The sequence below is a fragment of the Nestor notabilis genome, unplaced genomic scaffold (assembly GCF_000696875.1).
Source record: "Nestor notabilis isolate BGI_N333 unplaced genomic scaffold, ASM69687v1 scaffold977, whole genome shotgun sequence".
NCBI lineage: Eukaryota > Metazoa > Chordata > Aves > Psittaciformes > Psittacidae > Nestor > Nestor notabilis.
Window position 1 is genome coordinate 57,333 of NW_009936739.1, and position 13,076 is coordinate 70,408.

A 13,076-nucleotide genomic window follows, 5' to 3' on the forward strand; every position below is an offset into this window, starting at 1 on the left:
GGATGAAGGGATATAAGGAACGGGGGGATGCAGGGACCCTCCAGGAAGGCAGCCCTACCGCTGCGCTTGCCTTGGAAATGCTTCCTCATGAATATTTCCCTCCTGCCCTGTGGCAAGAGCCTTTCAAGTTGTCCAAATTATTAAAGTCAATTTTCCTGGAGGGGAGAAAAGTGCTGATACCCATTTTGCTTGCAATGTGCTTTGTGCGGGATGAGCTGTTTCCTCGTGAGGACAGTGGTGCACTGGGAAATGGGGCTCTGCATCGGGCTTCACCGTGCTGGGTGGATTTTGGGGTGGGCAGGGGTGATGCTGGAGAGAGGGGTGCCATCCTTGCTTTTTCCTGCTTTAGAGGCTGCAGAGGTGGGTGCCTGTGACAGTCTGGGGCCTTTATTCAGCTGATGTGGCCATGCCATCTGCCTGAGTCTTGTACCTTATTGTGGCTGATGGCCACAGCACTTCACCTCAAGCTGATTTTCTCTATGAGTTCACAAAGACTGAACAAACCCAACTTTAGGGAAACAGTTGTTGTTTTGCACATTCATTCCCATACCTCGATTAAAATGAAATTAAAAATCATTACCTCCCTGCTGCTGTGCTGCTGGGCCAGCTGTCAGTGCTTGACCCTCCACCATCTGGGCTGAATAGATGGCCCCAAGGCAATGGGCTCTGTTTAGGAGAGAGAAGGGAATTTTCTCTTCTTCCAGAAAGGAGAAAGAAAAGAGTAAAGCCTGGTGCTATTAAAATAATTAAGGAATGATTGGAGAGTTCAGGGAAGGAGGGAAAGGGCTCTGCTGGCTCCTGAGCAGCTGTGTTCCGCTGCAGCATCGATGTGCACCAGGTCATTTAGATGCTTAATGATAATCTCTGGTTAAAAACAAAAGGAAAAAAAAAAAAAGGATTTTTAGGAGAAGATTTGGTGGTGTGATGGGTACTGGGCAGGAGGAGCCAGTGAGGGACCCGACCCGCTGTCTCCAGCATTGGGTGCTCACCCTGAGTGTGCCACCTATCACTGCAGGACCAGGGACCCTGATCCCGAGGTCCCTCTGGCAGAGCATCCCAACTGCTGTACTTACCCTCTGCTGCTGGGAGGTTGAAATTGGCCTCAGATGAGTAAAACCTGGTGCTGCTGTCCTGCTTGCATAGAAAATGTGCAGTTGCTCTGCAGAGCAGCTCCTTCCCACTAAGAAATGCATTGGGTTAATCCCACAACTCATCTCTCTAGTTTTGTTTCAAAGATATTCTATAAATCCTCCTGAAGCAGAGCAGGGAGTGAATGTGAATAACTTACAGCAATTTCTTTCTTTTCCCCCTTTTCTCCCCTTTTTGTCTTTTAAATAGAAAAGTTTGCTTTATTAGAGATGCTGTCAAGGCAATTAAGCCTAAAAATTGACCTACCTTAGAGGTTTAAAAGCCTTATTATGGGCTTTGGCTTCAGGAATCCCTTGGTATCTTGTCTTTAAAATGCTGTTTGTTACAGCAGAGGAATGGAAAACAAGGGCGTTAGCAGGAGGAGCAGCAAACATGGGCTGGGCAGTTCAGTGTTGCTGTTCCCAGCCAGGTCCTGGAGCCCAGAGAAACTATCTTACTGACTCCCTTTTTTTCCCCCAAAGGGAGAAAAGTGGTGTTTTGTTATCAGAATATCTAACAGATTTGTCTGTGTTTCTGAATAACCATCATCAATTTAATTTTTTTTCACTCAAAACATTTCATTTCAACATTACTGGAATGAAACAAGATGGTTTTGTTTCCCATCTGCCTGCCTTTAAAAATACCCTGCCAGTTTATTGAAAGGAAGGCTTGTATCTGAAATGATGCATTTCACCACCCCAAACAGATTGCCAAACCTGAAACACAGCATTTTTTCCCCTCCCAATTGGTGGAAATATTAGAAATTGAAGACTGACTTGAAGCAGATTTTATTTCTTTTTTATTGTGGTGGTGGTGTTGTCGTATGACTGAAAAATCCCTTTTTCCACAGCTTTAGTTTTGCATCTTCCAAGTAAAACTCAATAAAACATTTTTGGGGATATGAGATGTTGTGGGAAGCTGTGAGATGTCTCCTTTGCTTTGCCACCAGGTTTTCCTGACAGCAGTCATGCTGGGTGCTGGGAACCAGGGTACTGGAAACCGCTCAATGGCTTTGGGAGATGGTTTCCTGACGCTGGTAGTGGTTCTGCTCCAGCCGGGCTGGCAGACCTTCCTTTGGTGTGTTCAGAGCTGGGCTGGCTGCTGCATTAGTGCAAATCAAGCAGTTGATATGCAGCCAGCGTCCTTCACCAACCTAGATTTGCTTGAAAGAAACCTCTTCCTTCTGGACAGAGATCTGAGTCATGGCTTGGACATGGCTTGGGTTTGCAACATGGGTTTTCTTCCCCAAGAAAAGCCCTTGTGTTCTCATCCCTCATCCTTTTGGATGTGTCATCTGCTCCAGGTCACCCTGCAAGTGCTGGGGAAGGTTTTTTGCAAGCTGTCCTTCAGCCATTCATCCCCCCTTGGAGCAGATTTGAGTTTCCCCCATGGGTTGCATCCCTCACCTATTTATAAGGAAAATTGAAATCATGGAAGCACCAAACCCCCTACACCAGAGATCAAAACCTGATGCACTCACACAAGGCCAGGAAACAAATTGTGTCACCCTGGGAAAGGTGAAACTGGGAGGTTTGTCCCAGTGATGGATTACAGCCATTAGCCAGGGATTAGAAGCATCTAACTCTTGGAGAAGGAGAGAGGTTTGCAGGCAGCACCATTTTCTTGGCCTTCAGCTTTTTCCATTGTCAAAAATAGTCCTCAGACAAGCAATTCAATAGTCCCAATGTTCTGATGTAGTGAAGGGAGAAGGCTTCATTATATTAAAGTCAAATATACAGGAATATAATGGAAAATTATACATTTCAGACCATGCTTGAAAGAGTGGCATATTAAACATCACGGTGAAAATAGCTAGTTAAAATGTTCCCAGCCTGCGGTACGTGCCAGCAGAGAATTGCATTATTTTCCTAGTTATTTGTCTGATGACATTTAGGTTTATTTTTTTTCCTCTTTCTTTTCCTTTTGAGAGAGGGAGACTTACTGCTCTCTTCAGCTCTGGGTTTTCTGCTGCAGACTTAAAATCCAGGGCTCTCACAACAGCGTCCCAGTGGGGCACCAGTAACTCCCTGTTTGGCTGATGAAGAGCACTGGGGCTGGAGAGCTCTGGCCCTGTGTCCTCCACTGATGCCCAGGGGAAAGAATGGCAAAGTCCATCTTCTCCAACCCCTCTGCTCCCTCCTGTGCATCCCAAGCATGGCTCCACTGGGCAGTGGGATGCAGTGGTGCTCGCCTCAGATCCTCCTCCTCCTCATTCCTCCCAGGGCTCTGGGGAGATGCTGAGCTCCCAGCGAGGGGAGTGATGTTAACGCTGTGTGGCTGTCAAGAGGAGGCCAAGCCTGTCAGATTTTTAATTAAACAATTATCTTCTGGAAACTGGCATTTTCTGTCAGGGCACCCAAGCTGAATCCCAACGAGACCAGGAGAGGGAAACAGTGAGGAACAAGAGCCTTTGGGGGAGCCCTGGAGGGGAGAGGGGCACATGGGGGTGCGGGTGGTGGAGGCTCAGGAGCTGCAGTGAGTTCTGACTGCAGCCTCCTGATGCCTTTAGACCTGATAGGGCTCTGGGCAGCCTGTGGGCAGGTGGGCTCCGCATCACCTCTGGGTACACATGCAGACAGAAACAAGTTGGTTTTCTGCCTCCACCCTGCTGTGGATGTGCTGCATCCCACTGGTTACCACAGGGGTGTTTTGGGGTACAGAGGCTGTTTTATGGAATTACATCTGCACCTTGTCTGGTGATAGGGGTCCTGAGAAAAGCCTCCAGCATTGCAGCCACAAAAGCAATGGTAAGATGAGACTGAGCATTGCTGATGCTGAGCGAGGGGTTGTTTGTCTCCCCCATATCAGTGCCATGCAGCACCCACCCCTAGCTCAGGCTTTGTATGACTGAGATGAGAGGTTTTGCTTTGAGGAGGGCTCTGCCCCAGTTAACTGAGCGCCCATCAGCAATGCAGAGGCAAGAGCGGTGCCTGTCATTGTGTCAGCCCTGATTAGCGTGCACATCTGTAATTAGACAGAGCAACTGTGATTTCCAGCCTGGCTGAGATCTCAGGTGGGGTATTTATGGCAGTGAAATGCTTGAAGGGATCTTCTTATCAGACTGAGCCTTTGAGCTTGGGTTTGACAGGTACTTCAAAAAGTGATAGCTATTTTGGAGGTGCAGAGCTCAGAAAATAGAAGCAGCAGTGTTTTCCAGGTGGATTCTCTTTGGGGTGTTTTTGCTTATAATCCTTTTGCATGAAGCTCTGCAGAGATGCATGGGGGAAAAGGGGGTCTCAGGACCAGCCCCTTCCATACACCAACATCCTGGTGCTCACATAACATCTCTGTGGCAAAATAAGGGAGCATGGAAAAATCTGTCTTCCCAGGGCAGAAAGTTCCTTCAAAAATAATTTGTTCCAGAGGGAAGGGATGCACCAATGCTCTTCCAGTGGGGAAGTCACTGCTGAGCCCAGAACAGTGACCATGCACCGGCCCTGCTGGAGGGCAGGAGCCTGGCTGCCTGCTCCTGCCTGCCCTCCCTAGAACCTATGACACTGCTGTGCCAGTTTCGGGGCATGCTGCTTGAGCTGCTGCACAAATGGGAGGGTTTCCTATGCACGCAATGATGACTCTCAGGACAGGGAGATAGAATGTCGGAAAGTCTTCCAAAGACCAGCAGCGTTTCGTAACACACACTAAAAATACCCCATGGTCTAAGTGCTGCTGGCTCTGTATAAATAGCAGTTATCAATATGGAGGTGCAGTGACAGCAGCATCAGCGTGGGCATTAATGTTTGCTCCATCCTGGTGTGCAGCTGGGTGCTGCCTCCCTGCCCCATCCCAGTGGGGAGCTCTGAGGCTGGGAGAGACACCAGCTTCCACTCCTTTACAGCCATCAGCACTGGGCAGCAAGCCTGCAGCAAAGTGGCAGTGGGAAAAGAGATTTGTTTCCATCTTCTTCAAGCATCTGAGGTTGCTTTATTGATTGCTTTATTTGTGCACCGCCAGTCCCAGCCCTGGGCTTTCCACTGGCTGGTTTGGTGGTCATAGCACTGGGGCAGCAAAGCCTGGACCTCCCTCTGAGCAGGCAGGGGCAGAGGAACAGAGGATGCCAGACCAGACCCAGGGCACCACTGCGATGCTCTTGCTCTGGATTTATCATGATGTCTTTACCAGTCCTAACTCCTCCCCTGTATATTATAATTACTCCCCCCATTCCTTGCCTGCAGCTGCAGTGTTTCTTGGGCTGAACCAGTTCATACTTTAATTGGAAAGTGGCCTTTTGCATGAAAACTGATTTTTAATTTTATAACTTACCAAAACCGAAGAAAAGCGAGACTAAAACGGAGCAGGGTGACCAGTACATCTGCTGATCTTTCAACCCTTTCTGTAGCACTTTATAGCTTGTGGAGTTTTACTAGTTCCAGTTTTCTGCCCTGCTTCCTTTGGTGGACAGACATGAGCTGTGGGTTTCAGCGGGTGGGAAGAGTTTTGCCTAGGGGAAGGACAAGACTGTCCCTGCTTCTTGCCTGCTCTCTGCTCTTCTTCACAGGTGGACCCTTACCTGCCTTACGAGTACACCTGCGAGGGGATGCTGGAGCGGATCCATGCGTACATTCAGCACCAGGTTGGGAGCATTCCTGTCCTCCCTGGAGAACCATAACTGACCTCCTATGGGTTCCTCTGGGCAAGTAGCTGCCTACCCAGTGCAGGTCCTCAGCAAAGGACCCCAGGTCCCAGCCATGTGCAGCCAGTGACCTAACTGCAGAGCATACCAAGAGATGGGGAATGGGGGAGGTTTGTTGTGAACAAAAGATGCTGGAGGGTTGCTGGAGGGTCTCTGGGGGTGCCAAGACTGGGTCAAGGCCATTCTGCAGATAATAAGGGAGCACTGGGAGAAGAGAAAAAGAGGTGGCCTGTGCTTTCATCTCCTACAGCGTGAGATGCCATCTGTGCATGCAGGCAACCTCAACCTGAGGAGCAAACTCATTAGCCCAAGTGTCCTCGTGTCCCACCAGCAGCATCCCTTCCCCATCCCCAACATCTTGCCCTGTTCCTCTGTGCACTGACCTATTGTCTTTTCTCCCACTAGGATTTCTGCACCACATCGTCCCCTTCTCTGCCTCCCAAGGCTAAGAGTCCTGCTATGCAAAGCCCTCCAAGCGTGCTGGTGCTGTCCCCCAATGCCACTCACCTCATGTGGTCCCCCAGCGCCAGCCGGGACCCCCATGCCTGGCCGCCAGTGGACTCGCTGCAGGTGTGGCTGTCAGAGGCATGGCACTCATGCACTGAGACGTGCCGGCGGCGCGGGCTGGTCTGTGAACCCACCTTCTTCAGGTTCCTCAACAAGAAGGACGTGTTTCTCCAGTGAGTTCTCAGTGGCAGGGTGGTGGGGGGAGCCGTCAGCCAGATGATGTTCTCTTTGCTCCTCCCATCCCCAGCACCCGTTTTCCTTGTGTCCTCCCTGATGAATCCCATTGAGGTGCCTTTGTGTCCAAGATGATGTAGGCAGGGGCGTTGCCTGCAAAGCAGCCCATTATCACAAGATCCTAGACCAGTTTGTATTGGAAGGGACCTTAAAGCTCATCCAGTTCCAAGCCCCTGCCACGGGCAGGGACACCTTCCACTAGAGCAGGTTGCTCCAAGCCCCTGTGTCCAACCTGGCCTTGAACGCTGCCAGGGATGGGGCAGCCACAGCTTCTCTGGGCACCCTGTGCCAGCGCCTCAGCACTCTCACAGAGAAGAACTTCTGCCTAAGAGCTCATCTCAGTCTCCCCTCTGTCAGTTTAAAGGCATTGATTTCATGTGTTGGCCTTGACCAGCTTCACACTTCAGAAGGCAATGACAGCCTTTCCAGGCACATTTTCGCATCTCTCCCACCCCATTCCTCTCCATCTCCTCCATGCTCTCTCCTAGTCTCTTTTTTTTATGTCTTTCTCAATAGAAGTGCATTTGGAACAGAGCAATGGAGTATAAATCTGCCACCAGGCTCTGTGCTGCTCTGCAGGCAATTAAAACGTGAGCATCACCATTGCTGTCAGGCAGGTGCAGTGAGTCCCACTGACATTTTTATATGATAAATTAGACTTCACTCTCTTCCCTCCATTCCCCCCCTCCAGACCTTAAACCAAGCTGCACAGGGACTCATCAGTTGAAAGGGGTTACTGGGAGGGCAATGTCAGTGCTACTACTCCATCTGAAGACACAGGCAGGGGTAGGAGGAGTGGAATGCTGAGATCAGCACTGGGCATTTCTGCTGCTTCTCAGGCTGCAAGGCTCACCCATTCCTGCATGGTATGTTGGGCTGATGAGAAGCATTCATGTCTAGCCATAGTGCTTACGGTTCCTGGTGCAACCACCAAAGATCTGGCCCAAAACATAGTGAAGGAACCTGGGAAGGACTGAACAGCAGTAAAACCCCTGCAGAGAAACTCAGGCAGCCTCTTCACTGGAACTGACCCACGTTTGTCTGCATTCCCAGGCTCAGCATCACCTGCGACAGCACTGAGTACGAGATGAACCATCTTTACCCAGCAGTGGCCGAGAACGTCCATGAGTGCTACCTCCAGAAGGAGACACTGCTCTTCAGCTGTGCAGGCTACAACACCAAGTACCGGCGCCTCTGCCCCTGCCGTGACTTCCGCAAAGGACAAGTGGCTCTGTGCAGGGACTGCTTGTGACCAGGGGGGTTGTGTCTGCGACACGCAACGTGCAACAAGTGGCTTTTTCTCAAAGCTTCTGCAATAGCCAAGGGAGGTGGGACAGGTCCCTCCCGGGGGGTGTCAGACTCTGGGGGTTGTGTCGTCCACCAGTCAACTGTGAATGACCATGTCCTGACCTTTGGTTTCATTTTCTCCTTGAGGAGCATCGTCCAACCACATCCGAACCCACCTGGACCTGGTGGCGCTGGGACAGGGTGATGGGGAGAGGGGGGCTAGGAACATCCTTCCCCTCCTCTGGCAATGGGACAAGCCACCAGCAGACCACAGTTTCAGGGGTTTCATCCTCTTCAAGCATCTGAGGTTGTTTTATTTATTGATTCATTTCTTTTTTAACCCTTACCCCTGACAAGTGGTGAATTAAAGGGGAAGCAACACCCAGCCCTTCTGCAGGAGTTCTTGGCAGAGCTATGTTGGGGGCAGAGGGGGGCTGCTAGTGCACACCTTGGTTGTGGAGCTGGGGGAGGACAAAGCTCATAGGAGCAGCTGGGGTGGATGGACGCACAGAGGTCTGCACCAGCACTGCCCCCAGGATGAGCCAGTGGGAGATGGATGGACTCCAGGAAGTGAAGGATGGGGCTGGGGAGGGCTCTCAGGAAGGATGCTGGTCCCTTGGGCAATGGTGTTGGCTGGGCAGAGGTATCTAAAGTGAGTCCCTCACCAGCCCTCAGGCTGCTCTCTGCCCTGCCAGGCTGTGCACGGAGCTGTACGTCCCTCCAGGGACTGAGGCACTGGAGCTGGCAGCAGGGGTACGGGGAGTGTTTGGTGTTTGAATGAGCAATATCCTTTCTCAGCATACCCCAGATGTTGCAGGCCCAGGAAGAGGTGAGCTCCATGCAAACATCTTCCATGATGGTCTTCTCCATGCCACTGACCTCACTGCAGGGGCGTTCTCTGCTGCTGGAATTTCCCACCTGCAGGTCCCCTTTCTGGGTTAGTGCTGCCTGGGGTGACCTGGTTTGGTTTTGTAGGATTGCTCACCAGAGCAAATGTGTTGCTGTAAGGTTGGTGCTCAGACCTCCTGTTGCTTGGAAGCGTTTGATGGTGAGTTTCCTGCATCCCATAAAACATGTGGCTTGAAGGTTACAGGCTGGAAACTCCCTCCTAGAACATCCCTGCATGGAATAGGTCCCAGCCCAGCAGGCAAGGTGGGGTGCAGCCTGTCCTGGCAGTATCACCACAGGGTCCCAGGCCCTGGTGGGTTTGTCTCCCCTGACTCAAGGTGACTGATGGAGAGCAGTGGCATGGCAGGATAGGTGCCTGAGGTCTCCCCTGCCATCCAGCTACTCGCTGGAGCTGCGTCGTGCAGCCCTGGCATCTCCAGCCCATCCTCCTTGTGCCTCGGTGGTTTGCAGCCAGGTTTGGGGAGAAAATCTTATTCCTTCTGCTGTGCAATAGCGCTGGTTAGACCCCAGCTTCCCTTGCCATCTCCCTGCTCTGGTCCCAGGAAGGGGAACACCACAAGGTTCCTGTGTCCTGCAGGCATCCTTTCACTGTGGTGAGACCAGCCGCATCCTGCACCAGATGAGGCAGGAGCTGGAGATGCTGCTATTATCCCAGAGCAATTTGTCATCTTCAGTGCAAAATTGCATAGGCAGCTTCCATCCCGCAAGGGGAAGGATTGATTAAGTCATTTTTATCTTGCAGCCAGCGTGTGTATATATATATAAAAGTGGCACAAACCTCTCTGCAGAGCTGAACACCACCACCCCATACCCCTCTACAGCACCTTTCATCTCAGTCTCAAAACCTGGCAAAAGCTCCAGCTGTGGGTGCTGTGTGGGCAGGAGCAGACCCAGGGGCTTTGCAAGCAGGAACCACCAGCGATTCACTTCCCAGGGCTGTAAGGACCGAATAAACCCCGGTTTTATAAAGGACCTAAATTAGCTTTAAAGACAAAAGAGGCTCAGGATGGTTGCACAGCAGCTCCTTGGGCAGGTTTTTCCAGCGGTTCTGCTTGAATGCTTTTAAAATCACCTGCCTCCCGCTACAGAGTCTCCCAATTATCCCCTGGCAGGAGTAATTTTGTCCAAGCTGAAATGAAAGGTGGCTGGCTCACCTTCACTGCTGCCATGGGGAATAATGGTCTGTCTGGAACCTTGCTGGATCTTGAGCCAGCCTGTAAAATTGGGTGATGGGGCTGAGTAATACTTTGGTATTGCGTGTTGTGGCCCTTCTCCATCAGCTGGCCCTGAGGCCTGCGCTTGGTGCTGCCCTGAGGGTGGGTGCTGCCTCCTTTGGCTGGAGGTGATTGCACATCGCTTGTGGATGGTGGATGTAACAGGGACTGGAGTGTGGCTCCTCCAGCCTTATCCTGCTTGGAGCATCCCCTGGAGCAAGGGGTGCCTTGGTCTATAAAATCCCACTTGTAGGGACAAGGTGGGGCTTGGCTGGTTCAATAATGCCAAGTTAGGTGTTAGTGATGCCTTTGGGTGCAAAATTGGCACCAAATTGTTTGTTACAGGAGGGTGTAATGCCAGGGCTGCCTGTGGGGCATATTAATTCCTGCAGTGCTTCTGGTCCTGGGCTCCCTGACACAGAGGTGGCCACAAGAGACAGAGCTGCTGGGTCAGCAGCAGCTCCTGCGGGAGTTAGTGTAAAAGAGAAGGGTTACATGGAAGTGCTTTTTTTCTGCCTGTTTCTGGCCTTGGCTGTGCCAAGCGATTGCTGGAGCATCCTGCTGCCTTCCTGAGCTTTTGCCCGAGCAGGTCTCCAGCACTTGTTCTGGTCTCCCAGCCAGGACATGTTTCCATCTGGAAGGGAGATCTGAGAATAATACAGATATTAAATTCACTTTTTATTAAGTAGAAGGATGGAAGACATGTAAAAGGAAGCCAAGGCACCCCATATGGAAGAGATTCTAATTACCATAGCTAATTACAAAGATCAAATCCTCAGTTGTGAGGGGGACACAATGTCAAAGTTATGAATAAAGTCAAACCATTCAAAATCAAATGAGGAGCTTTCAGCTACACCCATTGATGCTGGTGAATGGGACAGTCTATTTAACAACCAGTGCGGGGAGCCCTGTGGTCTCCTTGGGGCGAGAGGTCTGAACTGTTGATGGCATCCCTGGTGGCATCCACTGGGTAGAGCCTCCTGGAAGGTTTTATTTGTCAACCTTTTTTCCTCTTCTGTCAGTGGTGAAACCAGGACAGGCATGTCAAAAGAATGATACGGTTGTGGAAATCCATTTTCCATACATAGAAATGGAGCTAGGGGCAATTTTTGTTTCTGAGTCTCTCTTGTTAGTAATTCAACTCAGAACTTTAATTTTGGAGCTTGGGGAGGTTTTATCCCCGTTTTTAATGCTGATGGCATCAAACTCTTCCTTTGCCAGGAAAGCTGGTGGGTACTGGGGAGTGAGCCAGTGGTCCCAGCCACGCTGTTCCTGCACAGCATCCTGATGCCAGCTGGGCATCTCTCCCTGCACCAGCATCTGCTGCAGAGGCTGAGCCACGGTTGGATCCCAGAGCAGCAGTTTGGGCTGTAAATCACATTTGGAGGTAATGGGGTATTCGACTCTTATCTGGGGCTTTATTAGGAAATCGTTAAATGGCTTTTTCCTCCTGGTCCCCCGCTTATCTGCAGCGTAAATGGCAAATTTCTGCAGGTAAAATGGCAAATTTCATCCACGATGTGGACAGTCCAGGCAAAGAGAAACCCATTTATTTCCCCTAACAGGTTTATCACTAGATCAAGGAATTGCTGAAGATACAAACACCAGTGGTTATTTCCCCAGGTGATGGATCTAGCTGCCACACAGCCTGCAGTAACCAAAGCATGTCACCTGACAGGGATGTCTAATGGACCCATGGTCATGACTATTGGCTCATGTATTTCAAGGTCTTGATTTAATTAAGTCCTGACTCCCTGGTATAAGGCTTTTCTTCTCTTTTTCTTTTCTTTTGTTATTATTATTTTCCCCCCTTTAGAAAGACTTCCCAAAATAAACTCATGTATTTAATCTCCTGCCCCTCCCTTCATCTCTCGCTTTCAATTAGCAAATTGAAAATTTGTCCTCACACCCTGAGTGAAAAGAACAGTGAAATCTTTTGCCCTTTTTCTGTCTTTTTTCTTCTTTTTCCTTTCTTTTTCTTTTTCTCTGGTAGAAAGTGCTTGGAGGCAGTGTGAAACCCTCTTTCGAAGCTGTGGGGCTGAGCGTGCCCTTTCTTATCAGCGCAAGCAGTGATGCCAGTGACACACTGTGGCTCGTTAGCAGGAAGCTATTAAAACTCCTGATCAATATTTTCTCAGGAGAGACAGAACCCCTTCAGTGTTGTTCCCCAGGCAGGCAGAGAAATACCAATGAGCCATCCACAAAGCAGATTAAAACTGCTGTGGTTGCAGGTTCTCCCACTAATGCCTGTGGGGGAAAACAGGCTGCCCCTCAGTCCAGGCAGCATGGGAGCTGAAACAGGATCCCGCTGTCAGCGTCCAGGTCTTTGGGAAAGGGGGAAAATTAAAGGTTGGGAGGATGGGGAGAGGGAGAAGTGATTTTTGGCAGGTATTAGGTGCATTTATAGGACTTGACTTCCAGTCAGAGCCCCCCACTGCCTGCAAAGGGCTTCAGGAGGGCAAAAATGTGTGCATAATGTGGCCACTACCAACACATAGCTTCCTGCTTTGGAAAGCCAGGAGGACAGAGGGTGGCGGGATGTGCAGCCCCTCTCCTCGCTGCCTCTTGGACAGTTCCCATTGCCTCTCACCCTCTGGAACTCAACTTCCAATCGAGACCAGTTGGAAATAGGACAGAAGTTTGTTTTTAATTTTAGAGCGAACCATCAGACATATCAGCTTTTCTATAAATACAATCCAGAAAACAAGAAATAACCACTTGCCCTAATTTAGTTGCTTTCATCTAAGGATTCAAAGCATCTGACAGCATCGCTAAGAAATAAGGGAAGATTTTGCAACCTGCCAGCCCCAATTCCTTTCCAAATGACCCCAATTTCATGTCACCTGGCATGGCAACCTTGGAACGGGTGATGTTCTTGGAGCCTGATGCGGCAGTCTGATTGTGGCAACATCTGGATCAGCGCCAAGAGGATTGTTTATTTAATCAATTAATTGAATTAATTTTCAAGAGACTGTTGAGAAAAATAATAGGAAGCTGTTGTGCTATGTACAGTGTTGGGAACAAAGGCAGGGTCCATACATGGGATCAAGGAGAGCCGGCTGTGCAGTGCTGGAGCAGATGTGAATGGTAGAATCCCAGATCAGTTTGGGTGGGAAGGGACCTTAAACTCATCCAGTTCCAACCGCCTGCCACGGGCAGGGACCCCT

General features: G+C 50.2%; 1 protein-coding gene across 2 annotated transcripts in view; it reads left to right on the forward strand.

Annotated features, from left to right (window-relative positions):
* Positions 1-7,751, forward strand: part of MGAT5B (mannosyl (alpha-1,6-)-glycoprotein beta-1,6-N-acetyl-glucosaminyltransferase, isozyme B) — a 65,073-nt gene extending 57,322 nt beyond the window's left edge. For both annotated transcript variants that reach the window (XM_010018469.1, XM_010018470.1), the window contains 3 exons: positions 5,624-5,698; positions 6,164-6,438; positions 7,553-7,751. In XM_010018469.1, coding sequence (XP_010016771.1) covers positions 5,624-5,698; positions 6,164-6,438; positions 7,553-7,751 — 549 coding nt within the window. The remainder of the gene's footprint in view (positions 1-5,623; positions 5,699-6,163; positions 6,439-7,552) is intronic.
* Positions 7,752-13,076: the final 5,325 nt, after the last annotated feature.